At 43.6% G+C, this 15956-nt stretch overlaps 1 protein-coding gene across 3 annotated transcripts in view; it reads left to right on the forward strand.

Annotated features, from left to right (window-relative positions):
- The window catches only part of LOC120568706 (la-related protein 4B-like), a 49447-nt gene extending 36875 nt beyond the window's left edge, over positions 1 to 12572 (forward strand). For 2 of the 3 annotated variants that reach the window (XM_039816381.1, XM_039816382.1), the window contains exons 10-17: positions 497 to 703; positions 2660 to 2766; positions 3043 to 3306; positions 4826 to 4871; positions 5841 to 6008; positions 6895 to 7076; positions 9462 to 9573; positions 11845 to 12572. In XM_039816381.1, coding sequence (XP_039672315.1) covers positions 497 to 703; positions 2660 to 2766; positions 3043 to 3306; positions 4826 to 4871; positions 5841 to 6008; positions 6895 to 7076; positions 9462 to 9573; positions 11845 to 12177 — 1419 coding nt within the window. In that variant the 3' untranslated portion in view covers positions 12178 to 12572. The remainder of the gene's footprint in view (positions 1 to 496; positions 704 to 2659; positions 2767 to 3042; positions 3307 to 4825; positions 4872 to 5840; positions 6009 to 6894; positions 7077 to 9461; positions 9574 to 11844) is intronic. The other variant, XM_039816383.1, reaches the window with a different exon arrangement.
- The last annotated feature ends 3384 nt before the right edge of the window (positions 12573 to 15956 follow it).

Below are 15956 nucleotides of genomic sequence, written 5' to 3' on the forward strand. Positions count from 1 at the left end.
GACACTTACTGTTAACCTGTTTACATTTCTAGCATTGTGTAAATTTCTTTTTGCGCCTTATTGAAAATCTTTATTGTATAAATTTTGTTTATTTGCACTCTTTTCTTACTTTGTACTGTAACTGCTGCATGGGATAAAGATTGGTCTTAAAAAGGATGAATAATGGGAGAGATGTGGGGTAAATCCTTGTGTCTGAACGGTTATTCCTGCTCTGTGCATACATGTGACTTCTATATAAAAAGGATTAAGTTGCTTCTTCACATTCAGCCAAAAACTTTTAAACGCTGATGATGGCTCTTTTTTTTATTTAATTTTTTTATATGTAATTCTTAGGTTCCCAGGTGTGTAAAAGAATGCAAAGAAATGTATAATGCATTCATGTTGCTGGCTGCTGCTAATCTCTCTCTCTTTTTTTTTTTTTTTTTTTTTTTTTTTTTTTTTTTTTCTCTCTCTCTCTCTCTCTCTCTACCTCTCTCTACCTCTCTACCTCTCCCAGGCGAGGATAAAGGCGAAGGCAATCGCTATCAACACTTTCATGCCAAAGAACGGCTACCGGCCGGTGGAGGTGAACCCGTACGCCCAGCAGCGCTACACTTCCTACTACATCCCGCCGGTTTACAGCCCCCAGCAGCAGATTCCCTTTTACAGCCTCATCACGCCGCAGGCCTGGTCGACCACACACAGCTTCATCGACCCCACTATGGTAGGAGTAAGCGGGGTGATTTGAATCGGGAGAATAACCATAAAATAAAAATTGTAGGCCTCCAAAGCTTTAGCGCGTAACTTTTTGATGTTAATGAATATTATAATGAATATATAATGATATTAATTTGGCTTTACATTTTTATTTTTTTATGCTGTGGTGTTGTAGTGCGTTCCATCTCTAGTCCAAATGTAATTCGCTGTATTACGACTACAAATGAGACCAACATGCAACTTATTTTGCAGCCAGTCTAGACATCAGTCCTATAACGCCAATGAAGAAATCGTAGAATAGTTTCAGACTATGTTTCCGGACTCTGACTTAGTGTTGTGTTTTTTTATGTTGTGATATAGGTTAGGGCTGGGCGATATGGAGAAAATCAATTATCACGATATTTTTGACCAAATACCTCTATCGATACCACAACGATATTGTAGAGTTGCCGATTGGTCCTTTCACAAAATATTTACACAATGAGATTTTAGATAATCATCAGTAACGTGGATATAATGACTAAGTGGGTAAAGGCAGTGGTGGCCTAAAGGTTAGAGAAGCGAGCTTGTAACCGGGAGGTCGTCGGTTCAATCCTCAGACTGACAGGGTAAAATCTGGGTGGGGAAAGTGAATTATTACCACCACTGGGGTGCCCTTGAGCAAGGCCCTTAACCCCAACTGGGCGGCTTCCAGGTATCGATGTGGAACTGTGTGAGTGTGATCAGGGCGTTCCTGCAAAAGAGAGGCTGCCTCTCAGTGAACATATAAATTGTGAATAGTGAATAAATAAAGGTAAAAAAAAAAGAAGGCAAATAATAGAACAGTTACAACAGTCTGGTAAGTTCAGAAAATGACATCACTTTACTGTAATGCAGCCTTTAAAACCAGGAAAAGACAACACTTATGTCATATCACGATATCCAAAATCTAAGACAATATCCAGTCTCATATATAAGTTACAGTTAGTCACGGAAATGCCGATAAAGTGGTTGCAATTGTGGTTACATTTTTTCAAAACGGTTATGATGAAAATAAAACAGGCTAAAAATGAATAATATAAATACAAGAATAAACGTTATAGTGAGTAAGAAATGAATAATTATTCAATTCAAGGTTGTAGGGCAGGTTTGGGAGGAGAGAGGGAGGGGTTTATTTTTAGTTTAGTTTAGTAGCCTAAACAATGCATGTTTAATTTTAAGTTGAATTCATTGTAATTGTAGACTGGAGACTAGAGCTGGTATATTTTTTTAATATTTGTACTGTCATGACAGCCATGGTGCTGTCGGTTTACCTTCTATGTTGCATCTTCAAAAGTGCAAAATAAACACATTGTAATTTCTATTATCAAAGTGTTTATTAGTAATACAGTGGAAATTAGTAGAAATGTGAATATTTGGTTAGCATGTTGATTTACGGTGTGTGCCCCTACATTTTGTGGTTGCGCCCGTAAAATATTCAGTTGGGGGCCACTGTGCTCCTAGTGAAAAAAGTTAGTCTGGAGTCCTGCCAGCTCTAATGTAGGTCTTAAATTTCATTCATAATGGTCTTAAAAAGGTCTTAAAAATTCTTCAATTTGACTTGGTGAAACCTGTAGAAACCCTGATAACAAACAATGATACTAAAAAAAGATGGGAGTAGTCTGGAATCATTGAAGTCAAGAAAGTGGTGTTCAGTCAGTTGTGTGTCAACGGTAAATGATCTACATTAAAGCCTTGACGCTCACCTTGACGGTGCTTTTGTTAATGTTGAGGATTTGTTTTAGATTATTTTTATATTATTTGGGGCTTTTCCCTTTTTAATTGAAAGTGGATAGATATGAAAGGGGGAGAGAGGTGGGGGCAGCAGGTCAGATTCGAACCCTGCGCCGCTGTAGGACTCGGCCAACATGGGGCGAACGCTCTTACTGGGTGAGCTAGAGGCCCAGCAGAGGATGACTATGTTTGAATGTTTTCTGTTTACCAGGTTTCCCCGTTTCACAACAACCGGTTCATCAATGGATTTACCACATCACACAGTTTCAAACCAGCGACGTCCCCCCTCACTGTCAGACACTACTCGCCCAGGAACAGGTTTGAATGGCTTATTATTTTGTATCTGTCTTACAGTGAAGTTGGGACTTTCTCAGGTCATTATCTAAACCCAAAGTCCTGAATATGGTTAAACTGATGGTCTGATGAATTTATTTTCAGAAGTGTTCGCTTTCTCCTTTGACAATTAGACACAAACCGCAGACCTATCTGATGTCTTTTAGTTAATTTCAGTTTTAAAGTCTCAACATCATATGCAGTTTATTGTTTCTCATTGTTCTCGCCTGTCGAGTGAAGTGTTCCCCGTGTGTCCTGCAGGAATCACAGTAAGCCTCACTTGAGGCCGACCATCCCCACAGCGGACCGCAGCGCCGGGCTTCTGGACAACCCGGGTCTCTTTCCCAGCTTCCCCAGCGAGCGGCTCAACGGGATCCGCAGCAGCCCGCCGACACGACTCCCCGCCAGCCAGCCCCGAACCCGGTTACCCTCCACCGCAGCCTTCCCTCGCAGGGACACAGTGGGCACGGGGCGCGTGACCGAGCCCATAACCCCTGACTACTCGCTGGGCATCGGCCGAGGAAGGTACGGCACTGCTCCAGAGCAGAAGCACTGGCTAGGTGCTGCTCAACAGGGCTGTGGCTTAGGGCTGGGCGATATGGAGAAAATCAAATATCACGATATTTTTGACCCAATACCTCTATCGATACTGCAACGATATTGTAGTGTTGACTATTGGTGCTTTCACAAAATATTTACACAATGAGATTATTGATAATCATCAGTAATGTGGATATAATGACTAAGTGGGTAAAGGTGAATAATGGAACAGTTACAACAGTCTGGTAAGTTCAGAAAAGTACATCACTTTACTGTAACGCAGCCTTTAAAACCAGGAAAAGACACTTATGCCATATCACGATATCCAAAATCTAAGATGATATCTAGTCTCATATCATGATAGCGATATAATATATTGCCCAGCCCTACTGTGGCTCAATAGTGGCACTGTGCTGTCCTGATGATGCGTTTTCTTCCTGTGGTTTTCAACACCCGTCACTTGAGATATTCTGATCTTTGCATCTGTGGAAGCATTTATAGATGTACATTTTCACCAGGTAGATGTAGGGTTGGGTACCGAAACCCGGTTCCACTATGGAACCGGTTCCTACGCAACCGGTAGGAATCGGACCGGATTAGATCGCAAATTTCGGTTCCACTTAATGTGTCGACTGAAATATTTTCCCTCTGTCGCTCCGAAACGGATGTAAAAAATATCCCACTTTCTCTGTAGTCTGCCGTTAGCTAGCTGCCGTAAATGTAGGCTACTTTTCAGATGCCATATTTTCCCCTCTGGGCTCACCAAAACGGACACAAAAGCTTTCTTTAATGTCATTTTTCACTTTTTCAAGAATCTGTTTAGGAATCGGAATTGTTTTAAAAGTACCGGTTCGGAATCGTAAAAATCCAAACTGTACCCAACCCTAGGTAGTTTAACAACCATCTTTACATTGAACATCACTAGCTACAAATCAAAACATTAGGGCCTTTTAAATCTAGATTTGTAGAGATCTGATTTATTTATTATTCATTTCTAAAGTAATGTCCAAAAGGCTTCAGTTTCACCAAAGTAGCGACCACCAGCTTTACATTTAAACTGGGCTGACACTCGATATGTCTGCATCACTTGTTTCTTAAGCCAAACGGTGCCTAAAGGTGCTCACACACACGGGGCAACAATACAGATTAGCGCCGCCTGCTGTTAGAGAGATGTATTACGTCTCGTCTCGTCTTTTTGCCATTAACGGTGGATATTAGGGGGCGGCCTCTAGCTCACCCAGTAAGCGTTCGCACCATGTAGGCCGAGTCCTGCAGCGGTGCAGGGTTCAAATCCGACCTGCTGCCCTTTGCTGCGTATCATCCCTCATCTCTCTCTCCCCCTTTCATGTCTATCCACTTTCAAAAGTAAAAGGGAAACCCCCCAAAAAAGTGGATATTTGACTTTGTCAGTGGGTCTTTTTTTCTTTTCTTACATTGTGCAAGGTGTAGTCCTTGTTTCAGGTAGACTGGATGTTTGTAAAGTGAAGTGTTCTCTTTCTTAAAGGAAAAATGTTTCTGCTTCTAGGAAAAAGAGGGACGAAAAGTTTACAGTAAGTACCTTTTTGTTGTCCTCATCATTCTAATGTAACTTTGGTATGAATTTAGCTAATTTAGACAAATGTAAAGGAAACTATGAAAGCAGGATTAAATTGATCCTGTAATGTCATTACGTATATTAGGGGCCCTATCTTGCACCCGGCGCAGCGCAAAGCCCGATGCAAGTGTCTTTGCTAGTTCAAGACCGGCGCAGTTGTCAATTTCCCGTCCAGCACCCGCGTCGTTTAAATAGCAAATGCACCTGCGCCCATCTGTGCGCCCATGGGCGTGCTGGTCTTACAGGGAGGTGTGTTCAGGTGCATTCTGGGCGTGTTGCTATCTTGAGGCAGCGGGAAGTGATCGCACCATTGACAAACAAAAACCGGGTCTAAAGTCAATAATGCAGCATTTCATTGTTATTTTAACAGCAAATTAGTAAAATGCTCCTAGGCTCGTGCACAGCGCGCACACACTATGCTTTTACTTACACACACACACACACACACACACACACACACACACACACACACACGGAAGCGCAGCAGCACACAAGCATGCTAAAGACTACAAATAAAAATATTACGGTGCAAATCCTCCATTGTAATAGCAATGTGCCAAGGTCCAAACGCGCCTGGCTTTTAAAGGGAATGGGAGATGATCTCTGATTGGTTGATTACATGTTACGCCCAAAACACGCCAATGAATTAATGAAGACAGCAAGTACAACCCTTTGAACCAGGCGCCCGGCGCACGGACCCTTTTTTTCCACAGTTAAACTAGCAAAAGTGGATTTGGACACGCCCTAAACACACCGTGCGCTGAGATCGTTAAAATAGGGCCCTTAGTGTCGTGGTTTTCCGTTTTTAAGCTCAGAGTGGGTCAAGAGCTGTCGTCTGACTGATTTAGACTTTGACTTTGAAAGATGTTTCCTCCTCTTCTTCTTAAAGTTTTGCGCTGACTCTGTGTTTGTTGCCGCCGTTTAGAGAGTGACGCCTCAGTCGCCTCCTCCTCCCAAGCCCCCGTCTCCGAGCTTCGAGCTGGGCCTCTCCAGCTTCCCTCCCCTGCCCGGAGCAGCCGGCCAGCTCAAGACCGACGACGTGTTCGACAACCGGCTGGCCAGCAGCGTAGTCGTCGGAAACGCCAAGGAGCGGGTAAGGACTGGCGCTGAAACGGAGCTAACTCACTGGGTGTCCTTGTTATCCGCATATTACACGGTTATCATTCAGCCCTTTTATGTTATCAAGAAATTAAGAAGAGTTAAGAAATAATCTCTTAAATTTAGTTCCGCAAAGGATACACCTGTGCGTCCTCGCTCGTAGCCTTTCCGTCAAGCCTCCTTTCTCCTCGAGATGCATTTTAGGAATTGAGACATCCTTGGCGTGCTAAGTTTGATTTCTGGGTCCCAGGCAGGAGGACGGAGGAGTGGAGGAGGGGAGTAACTACAACCTTTTTAGATGCTGCGTTTCAAACGTAATTTAGTTGTGAGAATTCTAGGGCTGGGTACCGAATTCAATACTTTTTAGTCATCGACCGAATTGCCTCTAAAGTATCAAGTATCGAAAAAATGCCTCGTCATTCAATACCCAATTTCAATACCTGAGGAGTAAATCTCATCAGCGTCAGTGAGCCAGTAAGCACGCAGCGTGCTTCTACCAAGATCTAATCATGTCTGTGATTGGCTGTCTAACGTTACACGTCGCAGAGGAAGGCAGGAAAAACTCTGTTACGCACAGAGACGGTGCTGAAAAATAAATAACAAGATTGTGCCGTAATTTCTTTTTCTTTTATTAAAATACGTATCGGAAAAAAATATTGTTTAGGAACCGGTATGAAAATCAGGGTATCGGTACCGATATCGAGAATTCTTTTAACCATACCCAGCCCTGGAGAATTCGTGGTTAAAAGCTGCAGCACCATGACCGTAGATTTATCATCAAATATTCCTGTTCCTTCAGTATTTATGTAGTATTAAAAGTTAAACTGAGGATGATAATACTACTTACTAATATCTTCCTGTTTGTGTGTTTTTCGTTGCAGAATGTAAGCGCTGATTCCAGTGCTGGAGGAGCGCTGTCTCCAGCGGGCCCCAAAGAGCCGCTTCGGACCTCCCCCTCCCCGATGCCCGCAAGCTTCCAGCCCTCGCCGACCCCAGCCGCAGCCTCGACTCTGACCCCGGCCGCCGGCCCGCCACACAGTCCCGCTCCCTCCCTCCCAGCTGCGTAAGAACCACACTGACCGCGTTGAATGTGTGAAGTGTAACCATGGACATTTTCCATTGAGAAGTTGATGCCAAGTAACTGCAAGAGAAAAATGGACACACTGGCAATGGCAACAGGGGCGATGTGCGTTGTAACTTTTAAGAGGCTGCAGATAACAAATACAGCTGATCTGTTTTCCGGACAAGCGTAGAAGCCAGTGGCATTTAAAGGTCCTGACACACCAACCCGATAATCTGATGACTGATCAGTCCGATTCTGCCGACGCTCGGCCGTCGGGTTGGTGCGTCGGGGCCTTAAGGATACACCTGAGAAAGAACGGTAAAGGGCAAGACACCGGTGACTTATGAGCTGTGTCAAAATTAGGTCTGTAACTCAATCACAATTTTTCAACTCTGAGTGAAGTTTGGGACAGCGTTTCTAAAGGTTAGAGACTTTAACTCAACTCGGTTCCTCCTGCCTTTTCAGTTATGAAATAAAAAACGATAACTGCTGCGTTTTCAATAATTTTTTTATAGAACTGCGAGAAATGCTTGTCTGCTTGTTAATCATGGCCTCTGCCGGGTAGATTGCACTACAGAGTGCACCTGCAGTGCTAGAACAGCTGACACATCAAGCATCATGTTTTACCTGTACAGGCTGATTTATGGTTCTGTGGAGGCTCCCTGCAGAGCTTTCTCAGTAGCCTACGTAAGTGGCCCGAAGTTTATATTTGTGCGTTGGTGTGTGCGTCAATCTCTTTAAGATAATAGCTGTGTGTGTGTGTGTGTGTGTGTGTGTGTGTGTGTGTGTGTGTGTGTGTGTGTGTGTGTGTGTGTGTGTGTGTGTGTGTGTGTGTGTGTGTGTGTGTGTGTGTGTGTGTGTGTGTGTGTGTGTGTGTGTGTGTCAGAGAAAGTGACTGACTGATTAGCTTTGGAGGGAGGAATCTAGAGAGGCATAGTGAGAGAAACAAAGTGTCTCCCCTGTTCTTTCTGACCACGGTGGGAAATCTGGAGCAGGAACGCTAACCCTCTCCTTGATTTCATGTTGTTAATGGAGAAGGAGAACCAGGAAATGAGTCGGGGAGGATGCAACGTTACCAAGTCACGGCCCTCATACTCTGCTTCTTACTGGCTAGTAGTCCTTACCTAGGTACTGTCAGGCTACGCCCTCATACTCTGCTTCTGACTGGCTAGTAGTCCTTACCTAGGTACTGTCAGGGCACGCCCTCATACTCTGCCTCTTACTGGCTAGTAGTCCTTACCTAGGTACTGTCAGGGCACGCCCTCATACTCTGCTTCTTACTGGCTAGTAGTCCTTACCTAGGTACTGTCAGGGCACGCCCTCATACTCTGCTTCTGACTGGCTAGTAGTCCTTACCTAGCTACTGTCAGGGCACGCCCTCATACTCTGCTTCTGACTGGCTAGTAGTCCTTACCTAGCTACTGTCAGGACACACCCTCATACTCTGCTTCTGACTGGCTAGTAGTCCTTACCTAGCTACTGTCAGGACACACCCTCATACTCTGCTTCTGACTGGCTAGTAGTCCTTACCTAGGTACTGAGCATGTGCGACTCCCAACAAAGATGGAACAGAAGTGAGATGTCTCACTCTGTAGCTAAAACAGAGAGCTCACCACACAGGGTGAAAAGAGAAGCTGCAGCAATGGGCAGTAGAACAAATATATGGTGTTTTTTGAAAATTAAACCATGTAAACCTATTCTGACACAACCTCTAAATACAATTTATGTACCTGGAATTTAAGCATAATTTTGAGCTCTTTAACACAGAAGCATAAGTCAGCCTTTTTTCACATCGGTGCCAGCGATCGGGGTAATGAGTAATTTAGCCATCTTTGTTAGCATTCAGCACCAGAGCTGAGAGTCTCTACGTCCCGCTGTGCTACCTGTCCTTTTCATCGCCCTTCTCTGTTGCTGTTGACATCTACACTCACATCATTTAAAGACAAGACAAGGGTTTTTTAAAACTTTGTATCCAGTTATGTTATTGTCCGTGTGTACAATAACACAGCGGGAAGACATGACGCTGCCCTGACAACCAGAAAAGTAGTAATTTCATGACGTCTGTCCCTCATCCCAGCCGCCTTACCTCAACTACTACTTCTTTTTATTTGTACTGTGCATCCACTGTATGCTACAGGCATCACTGCGCATCAAATTTGCTGTGTGTTGCTCTTCTCTCTCTTTCGATTTTTTTTAATTTGTTTGTTCACAGAACGTAGCTTTTCTCCCCCATAAATACTCTGACAGGCTTCCTGGGTGCTGTAATGATCATGTAATTCACACGTGAGTCAGTCCGGCTGCTCACATTGAGTTCCTGTCATGTTTCGTGACCTTTTCGCCACCTATCTTATACGGCGTCGCCTCCTTGTTTGTGTTTTGTTTCAGGGAGGTGAAGGTGACGGAGGTGAAGTCGAAGGAGGTGCAGTTGTCCGTGGAGCGAGTTCCCGGCACGCTGTCCACTGCAAGCAAATCGGTGCAAGTCAACGGCGCAGCCACAGTCAGTATTGATTTCTTCTTTAACTTTTCATTCAGTGTCTCACCTCGGTCGTTTTTTAAATGCGTACAGCCTCTCAGACAAATCAATCTCAGCATGAACAAAAAGGGTGGAAATTAATCGCCCCTTAATCCTGCACCGTTTCATATTGATTTTGATTACAAACAAGCAACCCCTGGGAAAACAAGTTGTGCGTTTTTTAAAACCTATACAGGTATCGGACTAAAAGATTTAGTTTTAACAAGTGCAAGGAAAGTTTGTGTTTATTATTTGGAATTGATCGCAGTTGCCGCTGTCCCATAAGGTTCCTGAAGGAAAATTGGTGCCATTTTAAGGAAAGGCTGGCTCTGGCAGAACACAAAAACAAATCTCTGCTTCAGTGCTGGTGAAATCCCCCCTTGGCTTTACTTTTAAGAATTGCAGTAAAACACAAGAGAAGTGCTGAAAGCTGCAGCTGAAACCGGATGATAGAAAGATGTAGACGTGAACAGAAAAATCCCCAAAGGTTACGTAGGGGATTGTGGGTTCAATAACTTGCTCAATAACATCACTGCTGTCAGGTTGAACATCTGAAAATGTTGACCTTTCATAGGCCTGTCGCGATATGCAATAAATCAATTAGTCGCATGATAAATAAAAATGAGCTCAAATTTTTAAACGGAAATTATCGCGGCCGGAAAAATTTCCATTTCATTTACTGTTTTTGGTTGTTTGGTTTTGATTCCAGTGCATTTTTTTGTTAACAGACACTGAGAGTCCATTTCATTTACTGTTTTTGGTTGTTTTGTCCATTTATTGTGGATATTTAAAATGTCTTCCAGTTCCAGTGTTAAATATTTTTTAGAAATCAAAGTTTTATTGAGCTTTGAAAAGGTGTACCTGCATTATTATTATGCCATTACCATCATATTAGATGAAAATGGTCTCAGAACGACTATTATCGTTTATCGCAATTATTTCTGGGACAATTTATTGTCCAGCTAAATTAGTTATCGTGACAGGCCTAACATTTCAGTAACTCATGGTTTTTCTGATTTTTGCACAGTGCAGTGGTAGTAACGGCAATGTTTTAAGTTTGGTGGCTTTATTTTTTTAGGCTTTCCTTTTAGCTTCATTTAGATAGTGACAGAGAGGAAAAGGGGAGAGAGAGCCCGCTCGACTTGATAGTACGTGCTGTGATGGCAGTTCTTGTTTAAATAAACCCTTTTAGGCAACACTTTTCTCTAGGTTTATTTAATCATTTGCCGAGGGACCCACAGCAACACGTGTACATCAAGTGCATGTATGCTCCAGTGAGTGAGGATAGCTGTTTTTTTATCCAACTTCAGGGTCAAGCATTATCATTTCACAGACACGTCCCCGTCCTCTGAATAGCACAGAGAACGGAGATGCCTTGTACGTTAAACATATTCAGCGTAATACCTGAGTTAGTATGAATGCAGGGGTTACATGAATAATAAGAAATGCTTCATACAACCATCAGTTTGTCTTAAACTGCCATTATAGCAGTCTACCCGTGAGCTACCGGGGCGCCCTGCAAGTAGATTTTTTGATATTGTCAAAAACATCCACTACATTTTCATTTTCAAGGTAAACGTGGTCATTTGCCTTGGTAGTTTTTAGGTCCTATCCTATATAGGGAGAAAATCAGATATCACGATATTCTTGACCATATTCCTCGATATTGATATTGCGGCGATATTCTAGGGTTGACAACTGGTGCTTTCACAAAATATCTTCACACTTTAGATAAATAATCATCAGTAATGTGGACATAATGTCTAAGTGGGGGAAAAGGCAAATAATAGAACAGTTAGAACAGTCTGGTAAGTTCAGAAAAGTATATCACTTTACTGTAATGCAGCCTTTTAAAACCAGGAAAAGACCACTTATGTCATATTACGATATTACCATATCCATAATCTAAGACGATATCTAGTCTCATATATCGATATATTGCCCAGCCCTAGGTCCTATCGTTTAGTTCTACGGTTTACAGATAAAACGATGACATGGGAATGATTAGTCAGATATTTAATTCACAGAATTAGCCAATAACTTAAGAACGTGAACGTGGTAAAGATGGTTGTATAACAATGTCTGTACCGGTAGAAAATCTGTGTAGCGGTGTTATCATATCGTCCAAACTATGGTGGAAGCGTAAATCGTATTTGAAATATTCATTAACAGGTGTGCGGAAAGACATGGAGGCCAGTAGGCAGGCGCTGTGCAGAATAATTCGTGACTCAGTCGTTGTCGTTGCTTTCCCGCCAGGAGCTGAGGAAGCCCTCGTACGCTGAGATCTGCCAGCGGGTGAAGGACACGGCGACATCACAGCACCCACCCACCCCCAAGGAAGCCAAGCCAGCCTGCGCGGCCCCCGGCGGCGAGGAGAGGAAGTGCCCCGACGCCGGCGCTGCAGGGGAGGCCAAGGCCAGAGAGACATACCCCCCCTCCTCCAAACCCGGCTCGGCTGCCGTCGCCCCGGGCAGCAGACCGGCGAGGGAGGCGCGAAGGCCGGCCGGCCGGTGGGCCTCGCCGCCCTCGCACCCAGGGAAACCCCCCAGCAAAGATCCCCACCACACCCCGCCCAAGTCCCCGCAGTAGGGCGACTCCCTGCCCCCCCTACCCGCCCACTACACTCCACGGATGCGCCTAAAAAAAAAAAATGTAAAAAAATAAAAAGGAAATATAAGTCAGGGCTACTCAATACTTATATCCCAGAATCACCGGTCACAGACGAGAATAGAGGACGCCTTCTTTCCTGGATCAGGGCTTGCAGACAAAAAGCACTTTACTGTGCACGTAGAGCACCGTTTCATTCTTTTTATTCTATTTATTTGGGTTTATTTTTATTTCAGTTTTATTTCTTTTTTTTTTTTGCATTGCGTACTCGTGTTGGCTTCTAAGTCGGCACAGACAACACTGAAATTTCTTTGTTCTGTCCAAATGGCCTGGGTGGGATTAAACTAGTCTTGTGTGCGTTGTTGGAAGCCACTTTCGGGGGGCGTGCGTACAACCACCTCCACCGCGTTTGGCTCTCATAGTGAAGGGGTTTGTTTGCATGTCGAGTGGCACGGTTGTGCATCTCTATGTAGCTTAATTATGGGTCAGAATTATCTGATGTGTTTTTAAACACACCTTCACATCCATATGCAAGACTTAACATCTAAATCTCATCGAAACAAGACTCTGATCTTTTGGTGCGCAACATTTTTATAGTTTTTTTTTTTTTTTGTAGGTTTATTTACACTAGATGATTTTCGTTTGTTGATTTATTTTATTTTTTCCTCGCCAGCAGCTCAGCTTTGACTGTGGCCTATCGGTACAGTTCCTCCTGCTGATCGTTGCTGAGTGTCGCCTCAGCGATTTCTTCCCCCGATAATTTTTTTTTCTGTGTAAAGAATCACCTGCCTCCGCTGTGTTGTTGTTGTCGTTGTTCTTTTTTGTTTACTGTGTGCTAACACTGCTAACTAGCTAGCTGTATTGCATAGCTTGTGTCTAACGGCTGCGATGTGACATCCGTGCCGGTTTGAGCGTCAGACGCGATGGGCATGTGGGGGCATCTGCACCCAAAAAAAAAAACGCTTTCGAGACTAAGTCGGCCGGCGTCGAGGCGGTCGTGTCTGTCGAAAACATCTGGAAGTGGGTCGAGGTGTTTTTGTGTAGTTGCTCGCAGCGTGTGCGTGTGAAGCATTTTTTGGCATTGCATTGTTTTTGGGAAAAAGCAGAGCAAGCTTTCACAGCTACGCTCTCCTCTCTTTTCATTTCCTGTTAAAAAAAAACTGTGGAATTAAACTATCAGCAGGCACATACTGGACAGGGGGAAAGGGGGGGGGCACAGGCTGGGGCATAGGCTGACAAATTAAAAATCAGATTGAGACGATAAAACGTCCGCTTCCTCTCTGAAGCGGTTCGGTTCCCTCCGGAGGCGAGGAAACGCAGGTGGGCTTGCGTTCAGGACGGAGGAAATGAACACTAGCTGCCATTCGTTAACGGATGTGACGGGGGAACTAACTGTCACGACTGGGGGGTGGCGTTCTCGTTCCGATCATCTGCCGAGACGACGTGGCTCTTCGGTTGGACGCGAAAGTGCCAATTTCCTGCCTGAAAATGCACCAAGAGTTCAGAGTTTTGGCACGGAGAGGTGACAAGTGTGATGTCTTCTCATTTCTTTCTCCTAGATATGGTGCTAGAATCCTGAAACCTGTTACCTACAGCTCGGCCGATTAGTCTCTGTAGAAAATACTTGATTTTTACGTCGTCAGGACTTTGTTTGCACTGTTAGCGTTAATTATTATTATTTTATTTTTTTTTTCTTTCTCAAGCTCGCAAGGCAAGCGCATTATTAGACGACAGTACCTGAAGCGAAAAAAGGGAATTGATCCTGATGCCCGAGGGAAGAAAAAATTAAAGTTTTCCTGCGACAACCCTCTCTGTAGACACAATCGCTGAAGCCTTTTATGTTTTTTTTTTTGTTGTTTTTTTTGTGCCTTTTGTGGATGCCTGTTGAAAACACACTGTGGTGAAGGATATACGTTCATATGCAGCGTCGAATGACTTTACGGAGTTATATCTAGCTTGTATTTTTTATTTTAATTCTTTTTTTTTTCGCTGAAGGAAGTTGGTGCTCTTATAGGCGTGCCGTGGTTTAGATTTTTGGCCGCTGGTTCTGTATCGGTGAGGATTTCCATGGAGAAAGAGTGCTTGAGATACTGTCGAATATGGAAAGTTAGACGGTTGAATAGACCCCGAATGTTTTACAGACAACAAAACCGATCAAGGTAAATGATGAGTGTTTTAGTGTGGTTTTTTTGGAATGTAGTTTGCCATGTTGGAGCGTGAAAGGAGTCCCGTTGGGGCTCGTCTGAACGGCGTAGAACCAAACATCCTTTTAAAGAATTCAAGCTTTGAACAAACCGTAGACGGGCAGATAAGAGGGGGGTGGGTTTACAGCAGGGAAATCTGACACGGTCGTATGCGATGCATCCTCTGGGCGACGATGTTCAGCTCTCTCTTCTTCCTCTGCTTTCGTTTTGTTCTGTTGTTCTGTCGGCATGCTCCCTCGTCGGCTTCTTCTAGTTGGAGTTTGCACACTTGGATTAATCCTGAGTTGTTTCTGACAAATAAAATCAATAAAATAAAAAAAAGAATTGGAAAAGATTTACCAAAAGCACACGGTCCTTCTTACTGCTTCACTCCTGTGTTGTCGGGGAGAAATTGCGCCCGACAGGAGTTCACTTTTAAAGCACACAGTGTTCAAGGAAAACAACCTTTTTTTTTTTTTTTTACATCCTTAACTCTCGCCCCTTGGGCGGAGACTCCAACGCTGGCAACCGCACAAAATCGGGCTCAACGGGACTTCAGTCGAGCGCGCGATTCGGACCACAGCCGGTTGTCGGTGAGCTGGTGGGACGTTTTCATCCCTCCGTCAGAGTGAAGTAGCAAGAATTCAGATAACGGGGGAGGAAACTGGTGTCAAATTTAGCTTTTTTTTTTTGTTGGGAGGTCCGTCTACTGTAGCAGCCGCACATTTGGCAGATAACCAACCGAGTCTCAGATGTTCTGCTGTATTCTAAAGTCATTGGCTGGGACGAAATGGCAAAAAAATAGATTGCTCTGCGAGTTTTGAAATGACACCCTAATGATAAAACTGTAATTATGATATGTCGAAGGGTTAGTCTTTTTGGGGGGTTGTGACGTGACAGACTCGAAGTGAGTTTCCCTCCCTGATCATCAGTCGCGTGCTCCGGTGTAATCTCTTTTTAAAGTTGTCACCTCAGATGCAAAACGCCCATAAATAAACACCACTGTATTATACACACTATCTGTTCTGGGGTGAAACACAAACCTAACGACGCGGGACCTCGCGGGTCTCGCCAAAAGTCTTCCTGCGACGAGGAGCATTATGGGTAATCCCACTAGGCGTAAAACAGGAGCCCATCTGGAGAGGTTGGGGGGAGGGGGGAGGTGGGAAGCTTCATTTAAAAAGCCTGTCCTCCTGTTCATAAGCTGCTTTTTGATTTGGACGCAGAATCTACAGTTTGCTAAAAACATTTTTTTTTTTTTTTTTTGAAGGACTGAGATGCACTTGGTTGGGTCGATTTATTATTTTCTCATCGGTGGAAATGGTAAAAGAGTGCACCATATCCACCTATTTATAAACCAACGCTGGTTATTTCATGAGAAATATCGTAAAGTTTTTTTTTTTTTTAGGGAGAAGAAAAAGCATCAAAGTCTATCTACTATATATATATATATATATATATATATATATATATATATATATATATATATATATATATATATATATATATATATATATCACACACAAAAAAAACAAGAATTTCCATCCAGTGTTTGAGAAACTTGAATTTTATTTAAAC

This window comes from Perca fluviatilis, chromosome 11 (assembly GCF_010015445.1).
Source record: "Perca fluviatilis chromosome 11, GENO_Pfluv_1.0, whole genome shotgun sequence".
Classification (NCBI taxonomy): domain Eukaryota; kingdom Metazoa; phylum Chordata; class Actinopteri; order Perciformes; family Percidae; genus Perca; species Perca fluviatilis.